General features: G+C 39.2%; 1 protein-coding gene across 7 annotated transcripts in view; it reads left to right on the forward strand.

Moving 5' to 3' along the window:
* PRKAG2 (protein kinase AMP-activated non-catalytic subunit gamma 2) overlaps positions 1 to 26,124 on the forward strand; it is a 305,092-nt gene that overhangs the window by 267,219 nt on the left and 11,749 nt on the right. For 5 of the 7 annotated variants that reach the window (XM_075550213.1, XM_075550211.1, XM_075550214.1 and 2 more), the window contains 6 exons: positions 7,792 to 7,898; positions 12,015 to 12,096; positions 13,143 to 13,201; positions 21,278 to 21,323; positions 22,036 to 22,090; positions 23,388 to 23,514. In XM_075550213.1, the coding sequence (XP_075406328.1) occupies positions 7,792 to 7,898; positions 12,015 to 12,096; positions 13,143 to 13,201; positions 21,278 to 21,323; positions 22,036 to 22,090; positions 23,388 to 23,514 (476 nt within the window). The remainder of the gene's footprint in view (positions 1 to 7,791; positions 7,899 to 12,014; positions 12,097 to 13,142; positions 13,202 to 21,277; positions 21,324 to 22,035; positions 22,091 to 23,387; positions 23,515 to 26,124) is intronic. The other 2 variants (XM_075550212.1, XM_075550217.1) reach the window with 1 other exon arrangement.

Below are 26,124 nucleotides of genomic sequence, written 5' to 3' on the forward strand. Positions count from 1 at the left end.
TGGGCTATCTTTGAGGGTATTAGGTGGTATCTCATCGTTGTTTTAATTTGCATTTCTCTTAGGGCTAATGATCGGGAACATTTTCTCATGTTTATTGGCCATAAGGATTTTCCCCATGCGAAACTTCTGTTCAAGTCCTTTCCCCACCTCCTCAGTGAGCAATTACCGTATATACTCGTGTATAAGCTGAGTTTTTCAGCACAAAAAATGTTCTGAAAAACTGGGGTTCAGATTATACACGGGTCAGTGGTACCCCAGTGAGGTGTAACATCTTATGGGTAATTGCCGGTTCCTCCACTGTTCAAAGCCCCGCTGACACTGCAGGGCTTTGAATGTTTGTTTACTCACATCTAACCAGTCAGAGCCGGCCTATGACGTGGATGGCTCCAATTTGCAGAAGCACCCGTAGTGATTCACTTACGCCCCGCAACTGAACTGGTAAGGATGTGTCTGTACACCGTCTCTCCCCTCTTGTCTTTGTGTTCATTCACATCCTGCATTTCCCGCCCTACGCTTATACTCGAGTCAATCAGTTTTTCTGGTTTCTCAGGTAATAATAATTAGGTACCTCGGCTTATACTCAGGTCGGCTTATATTCGCGTATATACGGTAGGTTTTTGGGGATTTTTGGAAGGTAGCAGAGTATTACAGATTTTGGCAATAAGGCCTTTGTTTGATGTGTCATTGCTAAAGATGTTTTCCCAGTCCGTGTGCTCTCTTATTACTCTCAGTAGATTCTTTTGATGTGCATAGGTGTTTTATCTTCAGTATATCCCACTTGTCAATTTGTGACTCATCTGTATTTGTGTCCTTCCCTATTTCTGATAACCTATGTATTCCCTATGCCAAAGTTCTCAGATTGGTCCCAATTCCCACACTGATGGCCCTAATAGTTTGGGGTTTTTACCTTGAGGTCTGTGATCCACCTTGAGTTTATTCTTGTGCATGGAGTGAGGTAAGGGTCTTGCTTCATTTTTCTGCAGGTAGATAGCCATTTTTTCCAGCACTACTTGTTGAAGAGGGCATCTGCTTCCCTTTGGATATTTTTGGGCCCTTATCAAAGATCAGTTTTCTTTATGCTGTTGATTTTATTGCTGGGTTTTCAGTTCTTTTCCATTGGTCTGAGTATCTGTCATTATACCAATACCATGCGGTTTTGATCACTGTGGCTGTATAATATGTGCTAAACTCAGGTAAAGCAAGCCCTCTCACTCTGTCCTTCTTGAGAAGTTCTTTGCTAATTTAGGGCATCTTCCCTCTCCATATGAAGTTGGTAATCATTTTTTCCATTTCTTTGAAGAACAGTGAGGGTAATTGTATAGATTAAATTGCATTAACCTTATATAGTGTCTTGGGCAGAACTGACATCTTTACTATATTGAGTCTTCCAATTCACAAACATGGGATATTCTTCCATTTGTTGAGGTCATGCTTGGTTTCTTGTGATAGTATTCTATAGTTTACCTCATATAAATCTTTTATTCTTTTAGTCAGGTATATCCCTAGATATTTTAATTTGTGCTTAGCTATTGTGAAGGGTACCACCTTGTTGACCACTTCTGTGGTCTTATCCAATGTGTATAACAGTCCACTAGACTTCTGTTTGTTGATCTTGTATCCTGCTACTCCGCCATACTCCTCTATTGCTTCCAGTACTCCACTTGTGGAGCTTCTGGGATTTTCCATATGTAAAATCATATCATCTGCAAATAACGATAGTTTCACCTCTTCCTTCCCCAGGCAAATACCTTTGATGTCTTTTCTTTGCCTTATGCTGTTAGCTAAAACCTCTGGTACAGTGTTAAATACAAGTGGGGAAAAGGGGCATCCTTGTCTGGTCCCCTTTTTCAATGGGATTTTATTAGTCTTTTCTCCATTGACTACCATGTTGGGTTTTCATATATAGGTTGTATTATCTTGAGGAATTTTCCTTCCATTCCTATATTCTTGAGTGTCTTAAACAGGAATTGGTGTTAGATGTTGTCGAATGCTTTTTCCGCATCTATCGATATTATGTGGTTCTTATAGTTTTTCATGTCAATGTGCTGAATAATATTAATGGTCTTTTGTTTGTTGAACCATCCCTATAGACCTAGTATGAATCCTACTTGGTCATGGTGAAGTATTTGTTCTATATACTCTTGTATTCTATTGACCAGTATTTTGTTAAGGATTTTTGCATCGATGTTCATTAAGGATATTGGTCTGTAGTTCTCAATTCTTGTGGAATCCCTGCTGGTTTCAGTATCAAGAGTTATACTAGCGTCATAGAAGGAGTTCAGGAGTTTGCCATCTTTTTCTATGTTTTCTAAGAGTTTGTGTAGGATTGGTGTTAGTTCTTCCCTGAATGCTTGGTAGAATTCTCCTGTGAAGCCATCTGGGTCATGGGGATATTTTTGTTGGTGATCACTTCTATTGCTATGGTTCTGTTGAGATTCTTGATGTCCATTGGGGATAATCTAGGGAGGGATTGTTTTGCCAAGAATTTGTCCATGTCTGAACCTGGTGGAGGAGGGTGGGCCGGTTTTCCCCACCCTGAGGTTATGGGGCAGAGGGTGGAGCACTCCCAGCTGGGTGGAGGACAGGCATAAATGCCTTAGGCTAAAGGGAGTGGTCTAGAGGTCAGCAATCTGTGAGAGAAAAGGGAAGAGAAAAAGAAAATAAAAACAAAAGGAACTAAGCCTGCTGAGACTGGGGCATAGAGAAGAGAGAGGGAAACAAATGTAACAATATCACTGAGCCTGGTCCCTGATGTTGGGCTGGAGGGGTTTAATCCCTGATCCTAAGCAATGGCGAGCTGTGGCTGTGTTGAGATAAAGCCTCTGCACTGGCTCCAAATGATTCTCGCTCCCGCTGAAACAATGGCGGGGCTAAGGTAAAATCCTAGCCAGCCTCCACTGTGATAAGCCAAACCCCCCACCCCCAGCTCCTCAAAACCTAGTAGATCTGTGCTTATCTTTTTTTTAATTGTTTTATTAGGAGCTCATACAATTCTTATCACAGTCCATACATGCATCAATTGTGTAAAGTACATTTGTACATTCATTGTCCTCACCATTCTCAAAACATTTGCTCTCCACTTAAGTCCCTGGCATTAGGTCCTCATTTTTTCTCCTGCCTCCCCGTTACCCCCTCCCTCAAAAACCCTTGATAATTTATAAATTATTATTTTGTCATACCTTGCTCTGTCTGACATCTCCCTTCACCCACTTTTCTGTTGTCCATCCCCCAGGGAGGAGGTCATATGCAGATCCTTGTAATCGGTTCCCCCTTTCCAAGTCCTTCCTTATCTTTGTGATGCTTCTGTAACTGGGCAGTGTGGAATATCCCTCTCAGTAGCTCTCCTGCGCTGATTTCTGTGGCATCCCTCTGGTGTGTGTTACTCAGTAACCATCTTCCCTGAAGTCCAAGATGTTGCATTTTTAAGATTAGTTTTCCACCTTCATAAATTAAGCAGGTAAGCCATATACCCTCTACTCCCTAATAATACTCTTTTGCTACTTCCTTAAATAAAAATGTGAGATTAGCATAGTAAGATTTGTCATTATTCCATAAATAGGTTCATTTCATGAACTGTCAGCATAGTTATGTACTGTCCAGTGTCATACAAGGGAAAGTCAAAGAGTATTCTTACTGAAATTTCAGTTTATACTTGTTCAAGTTTATCCCAAACAGTATGTTTAAACATGTCTCTCTCTGCAATCGGTGGATGGCTGCATACAGGTTCTCTCAGGTGTATGGTTGTCTTAATCCCCCTAGGATACCTTCAAAACAAAGGTCCAGTCAAAACAGTGGCTTCCAAAGGGATGTTCTGGGCCAATTAAATTCAAAGCAGAGAAGTCAGCTGACAAGGTTATTGAATGTATTTTGAGGGATTCCAAAGATAGATTTTTATAAGACTCAGGAAAATCATGGTGGCTAATTAGGAAGAAGTTTAACATTGGATTATAATAACCCAGAATATAAAATAAATATATGAGTCCATGCTGACATAATAAATTATTGAAGAAGTAAATAGACAATTATTTTGTACAGAAGAATTCCAATAATTTTTGTAGAAATTGCCCCCACAAGGAATTGGCCCCACATGACTCTCCACTGTTTAAACATAGGCTTTGCATAGTGACTTCATGCTGAATTATAAGTATTAGAAGGGAGGGAAACGAGTAATTTGGGGGGAGGAGGGGCGGGGATGGGTGTGGTGAGATTGGAACTCTTTTTTTAATTAAAAGATAATTTTATTGGGGGATCTTACAACTCTTATAACAATCCATATATCAATTGGATCAAGGATATTTGTACATATGTTGCCATCATTCTTTTCTAGACACTTGTTTTCTATTAAACCCTTGGTATAAGCTCCATTTTTTTTCTGCCCCCCCCCCACTGTTGTGACACCTTAATAAATGATCAATTATTATTGTTTTTATATCACACCAACTGCTATCTCCATGGTTTGTATATATTTCCCCCTGGAGGGTGGCAGTGGTGGTATGTGTCGATCATTGTGATCAATTCCCCCTTGTTTCAGTTTTGTTTTGTTTTGTTTTTTAATCATTTTATTGGGGGCTCATACAGCTCTTATCACAATCCATAGATCCATCCATTGTGTCAAGCACATTTATACATTTGTTGCATCATCATTCTCAAAACATTTGCTTTCTACTTGAGCCCTTGGTATCAGCTCCTCATTGTTTGTGCCTTTTATAAACATGACCTAAGCCAATTGGTCAAGGTTAATATTACCACTGATAAGTCATTTTGATAATAGTACCCCCTGAGAAACTTATAGAGAGGAATATTCTACAAATTGCATGTTGCTACTACTCAAAACCATCAAGGTCATTAAAAAAAAGGAGAATCTGAGTAATTGTCATAGCCACACAAGGAACCTAAAGTCGCATGACTACTAAATGAGTGCTGTGTGATGATCTTGAAAGGATCCAGAACAGTGGAAACTAAGAAATCTTAAAAAGCTCTAGACTTTAGTTAATACTCGTGTCGATGTTGATTCATCAGTTGTTATAAATGTACCACAGTAAAGTAATATGTTAACATTATATATAGGAACACGATCTTCACTACTCTAAAACTTAAAACTACTCTAAAATAAAATATATATTTAAATATTTTAATAACCAGTATTAGAATTTAAGATGGTACTCCCAAAATACCTAATGCAAAGCATGTCATTTTAAGAATTCTAAAACTTTGAATATTTTTACTCTGCAGTACCTTAAGTTTGTATTTTGGGATATGTAGGTATGTGTTGAAATTTGTGTCAATAATATGCAAATTTCTTTTGTAAAGATTATAATTTAATTAGTGAGCAAAGTATTTTCTTATAAGATTTCCTTTCTGGGTGATGGATTATCTTATTTATATCTTTTATTATATCACTTCTTGGGTCTATTCATTTGAATTTTAGGTATATAGCCCCATCAGATATTTAATTAATATTTACTTTGTGCAACTAATGTGTAAGTTAAGTATTAGTGTAACTTTTGTTTGACTGTGGGGGTCTTTGACATTTCCAGTGAATCAGCTAAAAAGAAAATACAATTTTCACAGTATGGGATGCATTGCCTTTAACAATAAAGGCGCACAGGTGGATATCAGAACTGAATTATGAGACAGTTCTGTGTTTCCATTCTTCCCTACCAAACCCATGGCCACAAATTCAATTCTGACTCAGAGCTACTTGATAAGACAGTCGAGCTTCCCCGTTGGGCTTCCAAGGCTGTGACTGTGTATGAAGAGACTGCCAGTCGAGAGACCGGTGGGTTTGAATCACATCCCTTTTGGTTAAGCAGCCAAGTGCTTAACTAAACACTGCACCCCTACGGGTTCTCGCTCTGCCGTAAGAGCCCCCGTATATTCTGTTAAGTCATGTTTCAGGGAAGATGGAAACACGCTGACTTACATTTCATTTATCTGTCGATTGATGACCATTTATTCCTGTTTGCAAATTCCATACTTCTCCTTTGACAGTGCAATAATACTTAATATCTATCTCCTCCTCATTTTTTGTGGAAACTGCAAGGCAGGAATCATTTTGTCTTTCACTGTTCCCCAGCACCTAGCACCAAAGACAACCCAAACTCACTTCAATCAAATCCATTCTATCTCATAGGCACTTTGGCAGATACGCCCTTCCTCATATTCTTGGCCTGCCCAGGTTCTTGTGTTTGTGGAACGCCTTTTTCCTGAGAGGAGGGGTTCTGTGGTAGCTGAGCTTGGGACCCAGTGAATGGAGCAGGGCACAAATGCCAGTGTTGATGTCCCAGTAATGACACACCTTGCTTGCTGCAAATGAGGACTTGAAGCCCTTGCTGAATATCAAGAATTGTGGCCTTCAATGTGAAGAGAACCCAAATCCTCACAACTAGACAATTAGGTAACATCTTGTTCAATGGAGAAAAGATTGAAGTTGTCAAGAATTTCGTCTTGCTTGGATCCACAGTCAGCATTCATGAAAGCAGTAGACCTATCAAGTGACACATTGGCAAAATCTGCTGCACGAGACCTTTCTAAAACATTGAAAAGCAAGGATGTCACTTTGAGGACTAAGGTGTCCCTGCCCCAAGCCATGGTCTTTTCAGTTGCTTCAGATTCATGTGAAGGTCAGATGTTGGATAAGGAAGGGCAAATGCATTTGAATTAAGTGATGGTGAAGAATATCGAGAGTACCCTGGACTCCCCCCCAAAAAGCACACAGATCTGTCTTGGAAGAAGTGCAGCTGGAATGCTTCTTAGAGGCAAAGATGACATGTTCTTTGGAATGTTATCAGGAGAGACTTACCTCTGGAGAAGGATAGCATGTAGAGAGACAGAGAAAAAGAGGAAAGCCCTGAACAAGATGCATCGACCCAGTGGCCGTGACAGTGGGCCCAGCCAGAAGAGCAACGGTGAGGATGCCACAGGATCAGGCAGTGTTTCGGTATGTTATGCTCAGGCTCCTTAAGAGCCCGAACAGCCTCACAGGTGCCTAACATCAACAAGATGCTGTCATGCAAAGACTTCATCATCTAAGTTCTGAGTCACCGTTCCAGGTGGCTTTCTTAATGAAATCTACTAAATATCTCAGGAAGATATAATGCCAATTCTGTATCAACTCTCATAAACAAAAGACTGCGCAGTACATTTTTTAAGATCAGCTTTACAGTGATACCGAAACCAATATGCCTCATTTATATAAATATAAAAATCCTGAACAAAATTAAGTTTTCCAATCTATGATTGTATTAAATTTTTCTACTTTATTTCTTTTTGAATTCTCTCCAAAAAACTTGATAGTTTAAGTATAGAAATCTTCACATCTGTAGCGTTTATTCCTGGTATTTTATGCATTTTGGGTGCTGTTTTAATTAGTGTCTTTTTAAAATAATAATTTCCATAGTTCATTGCTTAATCTAAAAACACCTTAAATTAGAATGGTTTAATATAGCATTGTATCTTGTGACTGTGTTTTTTTGTTTGTTTGTTTGTTTGTGGTTTTTTTGGATCTAGGAACATTTTACTTGGACAATTTTACCATGTGTAAATAAAGGGGGGGTTGTTTATTTTTCCTTTTCAATACATCTGCCATTAATTTTTGTACTTTTTTGCACTGACTCTGTGACTCCATTAGAGCGTTGAACAAAATTAGTGAGGATAGAGCCCTTGTCTCCTCAGTAGGAGGAGGAAACCATTTATCTTTCACCATTAAATATGATAAGAGCAGTAGGTTTTTGTTTTACAAGACCCTTTATCAACTTGAAGAAGTTCATTGTTACTGGTTTTTTTTTTTAGCAGAAGACTCTGAAAGTGGCGTATACATGCGATTCATGAGATCACACAAGTGTTATGACATTGTTCCAACAAGTTCAAAGCTTGTTGTCTTTGATACTACGTTACAAGTGAGTATACCTAATGTTCATGGTTTGGGGTTTATTCGGTTGGGTCCTCTGTTGGTTTTAGATGTTGTAGAGTCATTTCAGACTCATAGCAACCCAATGTACTCCAAAAGAAAACACTACCAAGTCCTGCCCCCCTCAGAGTTATTACTGCCTTTGATCCCATTTCTGCAACTACTGTGTCAATGTATCTTTTTCACTGACTCTTGTTTGCTAAGTATGATGTCTCTCTGCCCTGTTGATAAGGAATGCTCTAGGGCTCTTCTTCCTACATAGATTTGTTCTTTCTTCTGACACTCTTTGGTATAGTCAATACTCTTTGCCAACACCATAATCCACAGGCATTGATTCTTCTTCAGTCTTACTTATTCATCCTCCAGATTTCATATGCATATGAGATTGAGAACTTTAGATCTGGTGATCGCTTTTCTTTTAAGTCTTAGAGAGGTGGGGTTTTTTTGTTTTGGTTTGTTTTGCTTTTTGTAGCTTATTTTCCCACTGCAATAGATGTTTTGATTTCTTGACTATTAATTTCCATGAGCAATGATTATAGATTCAGGTAAAATGAAATCCTTGGCAACTCTAGTCTTTCCCGCTTTTTATCCTGATGTTGCATATTGGTGTTTTTTTTTTTTTTGCTTTATATTGCTTTCTTTATATATTTTTTTGCTTTCTTTATATTGCTTTCTTTATATTGAGGTGTATTTTTTTGCTTTCTTTATATTGAGGTGTATTTCAGTAAACATGGTTGGCTCATCTGTATATTGCAGGTTGCTGATGCCTCTTCCTTCGATCTTGATGCTGCGTCTTTCGTAGATGCCAGCTTCATTGATTGTTTTCTCAGGCTGCAGATTGAATATTTTGGGAGCCCTGGTGGTGTAGTGGTCGTATGTTGGAATGCTAACTCCAAGATGAGCAGTTCAAAGCCCCCAAAAGCTCCATGTAAGAAAGATTAGGCTTTCTGTCCCTGTAATGAGTTAACAGTCTCGGAAGCCCACAGGGGCAGTTCTACCGTGTCCTGTCGGGCCACGATGAGTCAGAATCAACTCAATGGCCGTGAGTTTGGGTTTGGGTGAACAATTACATATTTTTTCCAGTGTCAAAGATTCTACTTTAAGTATGGCTTGCAGCTATCTCCCAAGCACGCATCTTCTTTCTGCAGAGTGAAAGCCTTTTTAAATTTGCAATCTTTGTCACAGGGATGGAGTACCCGGTAGGCAAGGCAAGCACAAGCTTACTTGTGCTTACTTAGTTGTGATTGACTACAGATTAGTCCATTCTTACTGGGTATTTTGTCCTTGCAGAAATTGCAAGTGTTAGAGGAGGAGAAAAATCAACACAGACTAATGTTAATTGACTGTAAATTAACTCTGTAACTGAAAGGGTCGTTAAAGACCTCAAAAGCTGTGATTCTCCAAGGATGGTTCCTGGAGCAACAACTTGAGCCTGACCTAGGAACTTAATGAGATCATGGAAATCATTGGGTAGGTACCTCTTCAGACTCCTTAGCCAGAAACTTTGGGGGTGAAACCCCAGGATGTGTGTCTTACAGGCCCTCATGCACCTCTGGCTTTGGGCGATACTGATGCCTGATAAAGTTAAGGCCCACTGTATCCATGGAGCCCCGAGGGATATGCTCCTTGGCTGCTGTTATCTCTCTCTTTGGGAGTCGAGGTTTCATAGAGCTTGTTCTGTACATGATAGAAAAACTGCAGATTCAGCTGCTGCTACGTGAAGGAAGCAAGGGGCCAGGTACAGAAAGAGTGCTAATGTGACGCACGCAGGAGTAGCAGTCAGCTAGGAGCTCACAGGCAGCCAACAGGAAGCAGCACTTCTTACTCAGCTCTGCAGTATGATCCTCGCCCCCTTTGCTTCCAGAGCTGAGGACGGACCCAGCTGGTGAAGCAGAATCCGGGTTCGCAGAGCCCCGGCATCCCAAAGCAGACCATCACAGAAGCCGGAACCTGGAGCTGAGGGACAGTAGCTTGCACCGGAGAGAAGGAAGACACGTCCCATCCCCTTCCAAATACATCCAGCAGTGCCAAGAAAAGTGTCATTTAGTGACTGCACATTCTAAAAAGTGATGCCTCGGAATTACATGAGGCTCAAAAATTTTAGAATCATAACTTTGTATGATATGGGATTGTAAGAAAGTTTTTACGGGACATTAGAAAAGAGATTGCTTGAGTATTAAAGAATAATAAATAGCTCTGTGTGCCCTCAAACTAGAGATGAAGGAAAATATTTTTCAAGTAACCATGTGAGGAATGTGCTTTCAGTCCTGGATTCCATATTTGAGAAAATTACTAATAAAAAATAAAGGATTTTATCATGCATTTTCAGAAATTAGTCCTGAGGGGTCACCCTGATTTCTGTTTTAGACTGTTGCAGGCATGTGGCAAGGCCACTGGATGTCAGCTAGACAGCTGCTGTCTGGAAAGATGTCCTGTGGTGGTGGTTAGGGCTGTGGAGTTGGTTCTGACCCATAGCAACCCTGTGCACGGCAGAAGGAACGCTGCCCGGCCTGCGCCACCCTCACAGTGGTGCTTAGGATTTTAGACCGTGCCGCTTTCCCATGTTCTGTTCACGCAGCTGCCGCTTGATCCCAGTTCCCAGTCTTCTCCAGGTTATCCCTGGTTTCTTATGGTCCACACAGTCAAATTCTTTGGCTTTGTCAATAAAACACCAGTAAACATCTTTTTGGTATTATCTGCTTTGAGCCAAGATCCATCTGACATCAGCATCCCTTATTCCACATCCCCTTCTGAATCCTGCCTGGGCCCTGGGCAGGCTTCCTGTCAGTGTTCTGCTGCAAATATGCTAGATGGTCTTTTCTTTTTACTGTTAAACTGGCAGAGAGTTCTGGAATTATGGATGAGAATAGAATCGTTTTCTTTCTTGGTTAATTTTTTCAAGAAATCGTACTTTTATAGTACCAACTCCTTCATATATCAGTTTATATTTTACTTTCCTCCCTTTTTTTCATTTTAACAAATGTATCATTAAATCATTATAAATGTAACTTTACTGTCACATTTTTCAGTGACCAACTTTTTTATCTAATGTAGTCTTCATAATTATACTATTTTAATTGCTTTATGATAGTTGTATTGGTGTGCCAATATTTAACAAATAATCTTTTACTGATAGATATTTTTGCAGATCTCAGTACTAGAAAGAAATATTAAAGTTTTAAAATTAATAATAAAGTTTTTTTTAATTTAGGTATCCCACTTGTAAAAATTCAGTATAACCAAATAACTCAAGAGGAAAAACTAAGCTATTGCACAGACAGTAGGACTATTGAGTGATTCTTGGTTCAATTTTACTATTTTATCAGTTAATGTTGCCACCAAATGGTTTTATAACAGCATAACCTTAGAAATTATAGCTTTAAAGTATTTGCTCGTTTAGCAGGTCTACATGATACTTTAAATTTGTACTTCTCTGGTTATTAAGGTTAGACCGTTTCATGTATGCTTTCCTGCTGGCTATATCAAGAGGAACATTTTCAGCACTGAGCTTTTGGCTGTTGAAACTGGTCTGGTAAACCAAAAGATGTTTGTTATGAGTATTAATTGAGATATCACATTTAATCATGCTTTTAATGTTGCAGGATACATAATAGATGCACAGTGAATGTCTTTAGAAAATACAAAAATCTACAAGTATGCTGTCCCTCATAACTCTTCCTTCTCAATCTCAGGATAAAGAAGATGTTTGCTTGTTTCATTATTAAACATTAAAAATTCATCTATATTTCAAATAATTTGATATAACCTTCAGTATTTTCAAATGAATTCATAACTACAGATACAAAGAATTAGACTATTTTATATAGTTTCAGTTTTATAAAAAATGTACACAAGAGTCTTTAGAAAATACCTTCAACTGAAAAGATCCTTTTGAGGATAAGCAACTGTATTGTTTCACTTTTGAAAAAGAATCTCCAGTGTTTCACATGCCTGTGGGTGTTATACAAAAGTGTTTTGATACATTCAGTTATTTGTATTGCCTCCAACTTACAAAACTTGAGAGTTGATATGGTCAGATATTTTTGTTGAAGCTATTTTTCTTCATCACAGGTTGACTTTTAAAGTATTTCTCTCTTTTTCTCAGGTTAAAAAGGCTTTCTTTGCCTTGGTAGCCAATGGTGTCCGAGCAGCGCCACTGTGGGAGAGTAAAAAACAAAGTTTTGTAGGTAAGCGAGGGGGGCTAGTGACCACTCTAACACAGGAAAGCTTAAAAGCCGAAGGCCCAAGGTCTTTTCATAGTGATTTTAAGTTCCAGTGAGTAAGCATGCTACCAAATTAGAGAACATCCATGCTTTGAGATGCTGCGGAAGGTGAGGCTGCTAATACAGTTAAAACACCTGTGTGCTTTCCTTGGGTTTTTATCATTGAGCGTATTTTTCACTCAAGTGCCTTTGCCAGTTCCTGTGAGCTTGGTGAGCAAACTTACATTGTCATCTCACGAATTAGTCCCCTTAGCTTAAGCTGACCCAAAATGTGGTATACCAATTTTGGCACAAATCTTTGATATATACATTTCAGATAGGAAAAATGAAAATAACATAAAAATAATTGGTGTCTTTGGCATACTCTTAAATCATTACAATTTAAAATATAAATGTCATAAGTGTTCATGGTATAAATCATAGCAGATAAAGCATGTATTCTCTTAAGTGTTCATTACATTCTTTTGAGGTGGTCTGCCTATATCTGCCTCTCCTTGAAGTTGATTTCTAAAGGGAGAAGATTTATCTCTCTTTCGTCTTTGTAGTCCTGTCTACAAATAGGATGCATTCAGTAAACAGTGACTGTTAAAGTCTTCTCTCAAAACCATGGCTTTAGAACAATCCCTAGGAAACCATCTGGTTGCTCACAGAGCACAGTTTCTAAAGCTGATACTGAATAATTTATTATTTTTAAGGGTTTTATATAATGTACCTGTAAGTGCAAGTTTCATGTGGTATTTCTATCAGTTTTCTCTCATAGATTTGCCAAATACTGTAATTAAATCCATTGTACTTTCTATCATATTTAACGCCAACTAACTTTGATGTCAGTTTCATATAGATAATTCATAGATTAGTAATTTTAAATAATTTTAAAACAATACACTGTCTTTAAAGTGTATACTTTAAATGCTTTTATGGTAAACATTTCAGGTTCTCTTGTTTTTTGAGAGTTTCCTTGTAGGTTGTCTTAGTTTTGCTTTTAATGTGTGTGTACATTTTTGTTCCAGGAATGCTAACAATCACAGATTTCATAAATATACTCCATAGATACTACAAGTCACCCATGGTGAGTGCCGCAGAACTTCTGTCAGTATTACCTTTCTCTCAGGGGATGTGGGCATTTCCAGAGTCCATGGGGTTCTTTTCTTTCTTGTTTGGTACAGGACTGGTGGCAGTGGTTGAGTTTCAGATTTATATTAATTGACAAAGAACTTCATTATAAAGCTACAAATTCTGGTAAACAGCTGATTTTGTACTAAATCATTCATACATGTGAAACTTGAAGAAGATACTCTCAAGAAAAAGAATTCCTTGGGTTAGTGGAAATGTACATGCTATTTATTATCTAAATCATAAGTTCCCAAACTTATTTGGCTTATCACCCCCTTTTTAGAAAGAAAATTATTCAGTGCTCCCACCCTTACCAATTACAAACGTTTGTACTGTAACCCATAATTCAAGATAAAATGTAGGTATCTACTTTAGCAGGTCACCCTCCCCAGTTCCAGTGACACTGAGGTAGATATTTAAATATTAAATTTACAATAACCGATCAATAAGTGCATTAGGGCCATGTGGAGGATTTGCCTAAGACCTGTGAGTGCCTGAGGTCCACCCTGCCACCGAATTCCTCTCCAGGCAACTGACTACAGACCTTATTCTTGAGATGAGACTGCCATAGCGTTCTATTTCTAAGTCTGTTGAAATATAATTTTAATGCAGCTGCCCCAGCAATGAACTATATTTATTTTGGGAGTTTTAAAAAGGAAGTAACACCTAAAATCGCAGAAATAGGGGTGAAGGAACACTGGATTGCAATTACACAACTCATTTTAACTATGGGAGAGGGGAGTGTTCTACAGTTGATTGACTGTGGTAATGATTGTACAATTCTTGATATGATTGAACTATTGAATTATATGATTTGTGGGTTAGGTGCTAAGAAAAATATAAAAGACAAGAAAAGGGAGAAGATTTGGAGTATGATTTAAATGATAGAGAGCCAGTTAACACATACATGAAGGACCATGTGTAAAATTATTTCAATTGAATGTCTGCAGAAGATGGTTGCCAAATACTGCAAAGCTGAGAGCAACAACAAAGCTTTTTGGGTTTTGGTTTTTAAAGAAAATCTGTGGTCACCATGAAAGGCACCTGACTCATTCAGGTCCAATACCTGGCTTATACTACAGAACTATCTTCCCAAAAATTTACAAATAGCATTAGAAACCCTACTCATGCCAGATTACCCAGCTCCTCCCCTAGTTTTCTGAAGACAGATTTTCTTCTTTAAACTGATGGAAAAGGTAAGGAGATCTCAGAGATGAGGGGTGTGTTCCAGAGGAAGGCTTAAATGAGATTTGACTTGTAGGAAATTAAATGTGGCATATTACATACCAATGTTTTGGGTTAAAATTTACAACCATCACAAAAATGTAGATAAAATAAGCTAGAGCATAAACTATTGAATGTTACATAAGAATGCAACATTGGCCAATACCTCTACTTTGATGAACTAATGTATTTACATAGGTATACACCTATGCTTATACTTCTACCATAGCTTTGCTTCCTAGATCTTTCCTCTGTTTCCTTTTACCTTCCTCCTGCCCCACCATGTATATGGCCTATGTACATATATTTGTATGACAAAACACTGAAATAATAGAGAGACTTCAGGCCTCTGCTCAAGCCCTCCCTCAATTCAAGAACACTTTGTTCTGACAACCTGGCATTCTGTGTTGCTTACCCTCCAAGCACAATCACTAAAGACAAAGTGGATGCATAAGCAAATGTGGTGAAGAAAGTGGATGATGCCCAGCTATCAAAAGATAATAGCATCTGGGGTCTTAAACACTTGAAGATAAACAAGCAGCTATCTAGCAGAGAAGCAAGAAACCCACATGGAGGAAGCACACCAGCCTGTGTGATCATGAGGTGTTGATGGGATCAGGTAACAGGCATCAGAAGACCCTAAACATACAAACAAAAAGAACCATATTGTTGAGAACTACAGGGATCGGAGCAGAGACCCAAAACCCATCAGTAGACAACAAGACATCCCCTCACAGAAGGGACGAGTCAATCTGGGCACAGTATAGCTCCAGTGAAACACACACCATTCCTCTGGTTCCTTGAGACTTCCTCACCCCCCACTATCATGACCCCAGTTCTGTCTTTCACTGCAGACTAGACCAGAGCATATGAACAGGGACAGATAAAAGATGAGAGCTACCAACTCATGGAATCCAGGAACAGGAATGTGAGTAGTGATACCAGGAGGGAGTAGGATACCACGAGAGTAGGGGGATATGGGGTAGCGGAGGAGAGGAAGGGAGAACCAATCACAATGATCGACACATAACCACACACACTCACACTCCAGGGAGTTGAACAACGGAGACCATGAGGGAACGAAGACAGCAGTCAGTGTGAGATATGAAAATAATGGTTTATAATTGATCAAGGAATCACAAGGGCCGGTGGGGGAGGGAGGAAAAGGAGAGGAGCTGATACCAAGGGCTCAATAGAAAGTGGATGTTTGGGAAATAATGATGGTAACATATGTACAGATATGCTTGATACAGTTGATGTGTGGAATGTTATAAGAGCTGTAAGAGCCCCTAATAAAATGATCTTTTAATAGCCACAAAAAAAATGCAACATTGGACGAGCTGCGGCACAGGAAGACCCAGTGGGGTCTAAGGGTGCTGCTCTGAAGCTTAGTCTTGGCCTCTGTGTCCGCCCTGAGCTGCTCCCAAGCCACGGACTTCCTGTGGGCCCACTGTGGCCCAGGCCCCCACCACTGGCTCTCCTAGGGGAGCTAATATCCATGCACCCTGCACCTGGCTGGCTTGACCCCACCTCAGAGGAGGCTGCCCTGTGTCATGGTGCACCCACAGGTCCCAGCCATGCCACACAGAGAATCCAGTTTCCACAGCTCAGTACCAAAAGCAGTCATCTTGCACATCCATGCAGTCCGAAGTACAAATTTTACGAGCTCTGACTAGCTGTGTGAACTAAACATTAATCTGCCTTCAAACTGGTAACTTTGCTTCCATTGCCATCCCTCCTAGTTAAGTGACTTCTGGGGTTTAGAAAAGACACTCAAATGGACATAAAGAAATCGAGTGAGAAATGGACTTGGTGGTAGTTGAGGATGTGGCCATAGACTTCACCCAGGAAGAGTGAGCTTTGCTGAATTTTTCTCAGAGGAAACTTTACAGAACCGTGATGGTGGAAACCATCAAGAACCTTGACTGAGGTGGCTTGTTCCTCATCAGATGTCCTTTCTGTTTTTTATATTTTAAAACTCCACATTATTGGGTCAGTCTCAATGGGACAATAATGGACACAAGATGTTCGTTGAACATATATTAATGCAACCCTGAGGAATGACTGCTGGTTCTTCATGTTCAGAGGAACCTGTGGAGTCTGTGGCAGTGAACATCACAACAGCCAGGAAAGGCCTTTGAGAAACTGGTAGAAAGCGTCTATGCAAGTGAAGACGATAAAGAAATAGAAGTTGATCAATTGGACAGTGTTTCCGCTGGACGGCAGATCTTACTAGTCTTAAAGGAACTCCCGGTATAAATCCTTTTAACTTTGATGAAGGTGTGAAAATGGTACGTTTAATCCTGAGGTTGGATTTCACACTGGAAACAGACCTTACCAGTATAAGGAATGCAGAGAAAACCGCAGTAGGCCCTGTTGCCTAGTGCCTCATTCAAAAACATTTACTAGAGAGAAACTCCATGGCATTGCATACTGTGGTAAAGTTGGCGGTAGTTCCTTGCCCCATACTCAATGTCTAGGACCTCACAATGGTGAGGGACCTTATATATGTAGAGAATGTGGGGAAATCTTTACTCAGTCCTCACAGCTCATTGGCCATCAAAGAACACATTGTAGGAAGAAGTCCTGTAAATGGAAAGAATATGCCCCTCAATGCTAACTGAATGTATGGGAACTCAGTGGAGAGAAACCTTTAAATGTACAGAATGTGGGAAAGCCTTTAGAAATCCCCAGTCTTAAATAGACATATCAAAAAACTCAGTCATGAATGTCGAGAATGTGGGAAAACATTTTATTCAAGCTCAGATCTCCCTAGACTTATGACAAATCACAGTAGAAAGTGACCTTATGAATATATGGGATGTGGGAATGTGGGAAAGCCTTTGGACATCCCTCAACACTAAGTGCACATATAAAAACTCACAGTGGAGAGTGCGTGGGAAAGCCTTCACCTCACGCCTCAGTGAGTATAAGAGCACACTCAGTGGAGAGAAGCCATATAAATGCAAAGAATGTGGGAAAGCATTGAATAATTCTCTAGCTCTACCTAAACAAAAGACGTCACAGTGGAGAGAGGCCTTATGTATGCAAAGAATGCGGGAAAGATTTTATTCAATCCGCACACCTCAGTGAACATAAAAAGAAACAGTGAGGAAAGGCCTTATAAATGTACAGAATGTGGGAAAGTCTGGTTATCCTGTAGCACTAAATCTAAAAGATGTCACCGTGAAGAAAGACCTTAAGAATATAAAGAGCTCTCGCATCCTTGCTTCTGAGACGACAAAGAAAAGGCATAACAATGTCGTGCTAAGCCAAGTCAGCCATGTGCAGCCCATTCTCTGCACCAACTGCGCCTGCTGTGTGCCCAAAGACAAGGCCATTAAGAAGTTCGAAATAAGAAACATCGTGGAGGCTGCAGCCGTCAAGAGACATTTCCAAAGTGAGTGTCTTTGATGCATTTGTGTTTCCCAAACTGCATGTGAAGCTGCATCACTGTGTGAGCTGTGCCATTCACAGCAAGGTGGTCAGGAACCGGTCACCTGAAGCGTGGAAGGACCGGACCACCCCACCTCGATTTAGACCCGCAGGTGCTGCCCCACGAGCTCCTCCAAAGCCTCTGTAAGGATTAGAAGCTGAAGAAAAACAAACCTGAGAGGAAATTAAATGGAAATTGTTCTATTAAAAATTGTAAAGAATATGGGAAGCCTTTATTTAGTCCTCACATTTCAGTAAACACCATAGAGTGAGGGGAATCCTTTTAAATCTTGGGATTTGGGCACGCTTTTAGTCACCTACAGTACTAGTATTTCACACCTGAGAGAAACGCTTTATGAAGGTGAAGGATGTCTGGAAGCCTCTAGTTGGGCCGCACACCTCACTCAGCAGAAAAGGGTGCGCGATGTTTTTGTCAAACAATGTTTTGTCCAACTTTATCCCTCTCCACACAAAATAACACCTTACAAAGAAGGCATGTGTGTTAACAATGGCGAGAGCATTTGTATTCCTTCTTCAGGCAACAGTTCCTGTGGAGCAGTGATGGGCGAAACACTTTCTCACTAGACGTGTGTGGACTCACAGTGGAGAGAGGCTCTGTGCATGTAAAGAATGAGAGGCAGTCTTCATGCTTGCAGAGCTTTTAGAGGATGTAAGAATAAAATATAGGTGGACTACTGTTGGAAAGCTTTTGTCCATCCCTTGTCCTTTTGAAAACCTAGAAGTGCATGTGATAGAAACCAAAACCTGCTTTATGGGAAAGTTTTATTCTCTTTCCTCACCACTTTTCTAAGATGATAGTGATTTATGCAGGTGGAAATCTGTACTAATTGCCTTCTCAAGATGTACAAGTCACGTCTCAAATAAATCATGTATGTATAAGAATAGTAAAGCATTTGGGTCTTCATATTGTGATGAATCATGAAATTTAAAGATGGAGGGAAAAGAAGAATGCAACATTATAGATTGCAGTTTTGAAAAAGTTAAGAATAAAATGCAAAAACAAAATTTCTACTAGTAATGAGGAATTGAAAAAAAAGAACATCAAAAAGAAATTATTTAAAACCTGTATACCCTGTCCCGGTGACCTATGTTAGACGTATGTTCAGAAGATCCTAAACTGGAGAGTTCATTTTGCATGTATCTCAAAACAAATGATGCATCTATGCTCAAGGTTCTAGTGTAAAAAGATTTTTCAATGAACTGTTTTACTTTCTCATAGTAGAAAATCGGAGAGCTGATTAAAAGGCTATATACGATTAAAAATAAAATTGAAGAAATCATTATTGACATTTTTCTGCCAATTGTTATTAACTAATTTTAGGGAGGATCCACTATTAATGCTCATGGAAGCCACAGTCAAGAAATAAAACAACAGATTGAATTGGTCAAATCTGCTATACAAGAATTCTTTAAAGTGTTCAAAAGCAAGGTCACTTTGAAGGCACACGGTGCTCTTGAGCCAAGCCTTCTCTTTTTGGTAGCTTCGTCTGCATGTGGAAGTTGGAGAGTGAGTAAGGAGGAGTTGGTGCACTTGCATTATGGTGTTGGGGAAGAATAGTGGAAGTACTGTGGACTGCCAGAACAGCAAATTGTCTTAGAAGAAGTACAGCCAGAATGCTTCTTTGAATCAAGGATAGCAATACTTTGTTTGTTCGATGTACTTTGGGCATTTCATCAGAAGAGACCAGTCCCTGGGAATGGACATTACATTTGGTAAGGTAGAGGGTCAATAAAAAAGAAGACCCTCACTGAGATGAATTGACGCAGTGACTCCAACAACATTGTCAGCTTGTAGACTAACATACGAGCACAAATGTGATTGTCAAATAAACGGGTTTTTATAAAAAGCAATCAAATGCCATATAGCAGATTCCAACAGTAAGTAATTGCTAACGACCATTATGGCTACATTTACAGCCAAAAAGTTTTTATATTTGAGAAAATGCCATTGGAAAATCTATGCTTTTATTTGTCAAGTGTTCATCATTAGTATATAAAGACATGATTAATTTTTTTGTATATGTTGACCATGTGTCTTACAAAGTTCACTTATTCTAGGAAGTGCCTTTTAGGATTTGTTAGCTTTGTTAGGATTTTTCTGGGCGTCCCTGGGTATTAGAGTGGTTAATGCACTCAGCTACTCACTGAAAGGTTGGCTGTTGGCGTATACTTAAGAGGTGCATCAAAAGAAAGGCCAGGCAATCTGCTTCTATAAGAATTACAGCCTTTGAAATCCTATGAAACCCAGTCTACTCTGACACATGGAAGGGCTCCAAGAGGTCCAAACTATTCTACAGCAGTGGGGTTTTGTTTGCCCCTTTGTTTTTTAAATTGAGTATGAGATAAGTCTTTTTCCTTTCTTTAATGCCCCTACTCAAGTTTCTCTTCATTTCTCTAAATCCCACCTGTCATGGCTGAAATCCTACTTTCTCAAAGCTTCCCTTGACTAACACTCAGTTCACCTCTACTTTCTCTGAACCCCTGAGCCTTCTGGGAGTGAAGGAACTCATCTTTCTTCAACTCTGCAGTGACGTTTTCCTACAAAATTACTTGAAAGTTGCCAACCATTGAGATTTAATGGTTCAAAAGGAGACGGGATTTTCTTTATTTCAGCTGTCCCCATAAATCCTACCTAATGCTAGTGGCATAGTAATGGTTTTAAAAGCTGATCTGGGAGCAGGAGTTGCCAGAAGGGTAACAGAGAAGCCACTTTCCAGCAGGCACTGTATCTTGTAGAATTCTCACAAAAGCTCACTTGGAGAGTGTTTTTATTTAACTGGATAGTAGAAGAAAAGATCCCGAAAAGGTAAGTAATCTGCCCAAGGATAGCAACCATGGTAAAACTAGAACTGAGATTCAGAACTAATCTGAGGTATTGCAGAATTATTTTATATCAGCCCATGCTGCTCTCCCCTACAGACATGTACCCACTGTACCTTGGTCAGGTGACATGGCTCATGCACTGTTCTCTGGACTCAATTTTAGTATGTTGCTTCACCAGTTGCCTTTTTAAATTACATATGCTAACAATTTCTATACTGCTAAAGAATTGAGTGTCTCTTTTTATATGTATTTTAACACTAAAGTGCCTAAGAAATTTTCAGATTAAGTCACTGAAAGGTTAGTATTATACTGGTTTACTAAGTTCTAACTTTATAAGATAGACACCTTCGAAGAAATACAGAAGATTGTAGGTGTTACCCATTGATATTGCCAGTATTTGTAAAGTATTGACTGGATTGGTCCCATCAGCTGAATTATCAGACTCGACAGTCGTTATGAAAGAATAATTTTCTTTTTCTTCAGGTTGTACACATTAACATTTATAAATATGCGTCTTCCTCATTTGCAGGTACAGATTTATGAGTTAGAGGAGCATAAGATTGAAACATGGAGGGGTAAGCATGGTTTGATCTTCTCTATCTTTTAACATCAGGGGAAAATACTTACACTTCATGTGTAAAATATGCCCAGTAATAAACTATGTTCTTTAAGGCATCATTCTATTTATTTGTAGCTTCATTTTTTAATAATGTGCCATAGTCCTGTAATTGTTGGCATTCTGTTTCCTAGCCATGTACAGAGCACCTGTAGCATGTAAGACCCTGTTCTAGAACTGAGAATATAAAGGGACTGCGCTGGCAAGTACCCACGCACCGCTTAGAGTGGGGCCTCTGTTCTATCATGAAAATGACTTTAAAACCGGGTTTTGTTTATGGCATTTAATTAATTAAATCACTACTGGAGGCTCGTACAACGCTTACCACAATCCACCCATCCATCCATCGTGTCAAGCACATTTGTACATTTGTTGCCATCATCATTCTCAAAACATTTGCTTTCTACTTAAGCCCTTGGTATCAGCTCATTTTTTTTCTTTCTGATTTTTAAACATTAGTAAAGATTTTTTAATAGAGGTTTCCACAAAGGCAATGTCCCAGAAACCACTTCGAATTTTTAAAAAATAATAATCAGGGTTATAATTAACCCAAATTTCTTTGATTTGGCCTTTTTATTCCTAATAACTGTCACTTGAAGGGCATTTTCTTTATTAACTGCAAGCAGCAGATAAGTTACATTACTAACTGTATTTTCTTTCTACAAATACAGAGCTTTATTTACAAGAAACATTTAAGCCTTTAGTGAATATATCCCCAGATGCAAGGTAAACTTAATATTTTTCTTCTTTGAAAGCTTTTAGTCATTCAGTTTTATCTGTTTTGTTACCATAATAGGCAAGTAGACAGTTAGTAAAATGTGTTTTTTTATCCAGATAGGAAGCAGCTTCCATAATTCCAACTGTTACATTTATTAAATGTAGAGGCAATAGAAATAGCAGCAATTTGTGCCCCAAATGATTGATAATGTATCATAATAAGCAGTTTTGAGAGTCCAGATGGCCTGCAGTAAAATCCATCTAGAGAACTTGTTAAAATTGTAGATTCCTGGGCTTTACCTTCAACCTTTTAAATTAGAATATGCTTCTAAGCAATTCCTCCAGCATCCTGACACACACTGAAGTTTAAAATGAATCTGTAAGGTCCTTGCGCTCCATTGTTCATGGCTGTACTATTGACAATAGACAAGAGAAGGAAACAGCAGATGTCTGTTAGCAGATAGATGGATAAGTAAGCAAAATACAGAACATCTGTGCAGTGGAATACTATGCAGCCAGTGGGAGAAAGGAAATCTTGATCCATGCTTCCATATGGATGGCGCTAGAAGGCATTATGCTATGTGAGCCAAGTCAGACACAAAGGACAAATACTGTATCGGTCCACTTACTGAGACAGAATAGGAAATGCATCGAGGCAGAAAGTAGGTCAGAGGCTACTGGGGACTGAAGGGGATTGGGCAGGAAGTTGGTGCTTAATAGGTAGAGTTTCTGTTTAGGATGATTAAAATCCTTTAGAAATAAAAAATGGTCGTGGTTGCCCAACATTGTGAACATAACTAATATGTCACTGAATTATACACTTAAACAATTGATTTTAAGAAAGGCAACGTTTCTGTTGTATGTACTTATCACAGAAAGTAATTATTTTAAAATCAAAGCTGTATTAAATGTTCCTTCAGAGGTCTTCCCAAGAATGAGCTGCCTTTTCTGCAGTCTTCTTAACAAATTTTTTGATACAAACCTTTGGAATGGCTTTGAGAACATTTCTACATTTCCCTAAACACTTTCTAAATTCTGTACCACTTCATAGAAAAAGTAAAATGCACCATTTAAAAAAAATCTCTTTCTTTATATTTGTAGTTCACATCTTTTAGCTATATTAAGGTATATTGTGTTTTAAAGCATGCTAAAACTTCCAATTTAAAAATCTTCCAAGATACTGTTTTAAGTTGATCAACCTTTTGATATTGCAAGATAAAAAACGCACTGAGAATGCTTTCAAAGCAGGGATGGTCCAAGAGTTTCCTTTAAAGCCTCCTAACAACTTTAATGGGTTTTCCCACAGCCTCTTCGATGCTGTATACTCGTTGATCAAAAATAAAATCCACAGATTGCCAGTTATTGACCCTATCAGTGGGAATGCACTTTATATACTTACCCACAAAAGAATCCTCAAGTTTCTCCAGCTTTTTGTAAGTAGCTTTTAGTGTTTCTAAAGACATAGTTAATTTGCTTTAATTCATTTACTTCAAGTAAATTAGGCTCCTGTTACCATCGGTAGAAGAATTTGTTAGCTTAGAGGTTTCCATTTCTAACCTTTGGTTTCTTGAAACTTAACTGTTTGAATTGTGCATTTTCAAAGTTGATTCCAATTTAAAAGCAATCACCTTTTAGTCCAGGTATCAAAAGTCTATAAAGACACTTGAAATTCTGTATTTAATTAGAATATTTTATCATCTAGAAAATAGAGCAGATTGCAAATCAGTTTAATTAAAGATCTTCTATACAAAAAAAATGAACCAATAAATAATGTAAAAAACACCTTATATGTAGTGTTATTGGTAATGTGGTTTTTAAAAGCATGTTTAAAACAACTGTTCCCAGGATCCACTTAATACCTCATTATTGTCTATTTCAGTGATAGGAAAACCCAGAGCGAAGTTACATTTTGGCAAAAGAGCGCCATGTTGGTCCAAATTAGGGTGATATTTTCTATAGACTTTCTCAACTGCTTTTGAAATGAAATTGTTTCATAATTAAGCAACACTTACAACTTATTTGGTAGGTGGTATAAAAATCTGCTGAGAACTTGAGAGCTTTTATTTCTCCTTTTAATTACTTGTACTAAATTTGAGGTTATAAATAATTGGCCAAATGGAGCCACCGGTGGGCTCATTCATGCCTCAGTGGGCTCCTTTGAACAGTTACTTTAAAAGAATTGAGTACCCATTAAAACCTCCCTCACATTAGCGTTTCCCTCTCCTTCACCACCTTGGAGAAGAAAATAAGATGGCACTGTGGGAGGAGGAGGACCCCAAGATCTCATGGGACAGGATGCAGGAAGGGGCGTTTTGGCCTGGGAGCACACAGAGAGCTGATGAGTGGGGGAAGGCCTATCCATCACACCAGCCCTATCCCTTAATGCCTTGCGTGTTTAAGTAATCCTTTTGACATTTAAGGGTATGCTAAGAAACCAGGAAGAAAAAGAATGATGATCTACACAAACAGTGGAATTTATAAAGAGACAAGCTAGGGGAGACGCCTTGGAGGAATCAGTGTAGGGCTGAGCCCAGGCCTGCCCTCTTCGGCCATGAGCGGGCATGTTCTGTAGTAGTTGGGATTGTATGGGAACGGGAGTAGGGGGTGCCGTGCATTGAGAGTTCCCCACATGTCCGACCTTTGGCTCCTTTAATTGAGTAATCGTTCTAAAACACTGTGAGTCATGAGAGCCAATTGCTGATAATCATTTAAAACACTGTGAGTCATGAGAGCCAATTGCTGATAAGCATTGACTGTGTGTCTAATATTGACCTATAGGGCTTCTCTGGTCATCTTACTACCAAGGACAGATGTGATAGGTGATAGATCACACTATATTAAGCAGGTCACTTACTGCCTAGGTTGGCGGCTGCTGAGGGTAAAGCCCTGCAGCTGCTCCGAGCCCCTGTGACACTTGCCACCAGGAGGCAGTGCTCAGCGGCAACCTTATTCCCTGGCGGTCAAACTCCAAAGCCTGCATCATGCTTCCAGCTGTGCTGCCTTGAAAGAAGAGAGTGGGCACTTGAGGTGGTCCCTGCACACACTTGGAGGTTGTCTCTTCTATAAGAACAGGCGAAGTTTGCCTCTGCCCACGACTGCCATAGATTTGGGCCAATGTGGTAATTAGAATATTTGAAAAATTCTAATATTCTACTCAGCTAGAGGTTTTCAGATAAAAATGTAAGTTTTTATAAGCAGATTTAACAAATATATTTCAGAGCCTGCGTTTCACTGACTGATGGGATCGTCACTTTCTGAGGAAAGGACAGGGCAGGGGATGGTCCAGTGTGGGGGTGCACTAGATGACCTAATAGGTCTTTCTTTCTTTCTTTTTTTTTTTCTCTCTAAATTTCTAGGATTCTCATGCTTTGAATATTGATGAGCTCTTTGCCTTGAACATTTTGTTTCTTCTAATTGTTCATCTTTTCCTGATAATTATAAGGTACACCAGGAGGATGGAGTCAACTGTACCCTTTCTAAAAGGTGGATTTTTGAAACCGTAGACCTTGTTTTACTCTATAGTCAAAATGTGATCTTAGACTTTTCTCTGTTGATTTCTCCCTCCTCCTTGAAAACAGCCCAAGAAAAGCAAAGTTCATTTTTAAAGGTTTTTCTAACTCTGCTCTACCAACTTGGTGTTTGCTCCTAGTAGACAAAAGCTGGAGTGTCCTGCAAAGGTGCATTCAGGAGGTAGTGGCGGGATGGGTGAGGATGTTCACTGGGGTTCTGCACAGCCAGCGGCACACACTCTGAGTCGTGAATGTGGAAATGTGTGTTCTCAGCACATACCACTTCACGCTGATGGTAGGACCTGAATGTGATCTGAATGATGAAGAAGAAAGGCTTCCTGGTGGTTTCCAGGTCTTAATTTCCCAAATAGGCCTGTTCTCTTCTCCCGCCCACCTTTCAGTAGTGGAAGAAGAAAAGGGAAAAAATGTTAACATGTTAGTGCTGCTCATTATTAAGTAATTAGAGCTCAAGTATGGGTGTATGATCTGGTTTGAACAAAAGATATAATTCTAATATGTCAGATGTTTTGCTTT

This window comes from Tenrec ecaudatus, chromosome 5, assembly GCF_050624435.1.
Source record: "Tenrec ecaudatus isolate mTenEca1 chromosome 5, mTenEca1.hap1, whole genome shotgun sequence".
Classification (NCBI taxonomy): domain Eukaryota; kingdom Metazoa; phylum Chordata; class Mammalia; order Afrosoricida; family Tenrecidae; genus Tenrec; species Tenrec ecaudatus.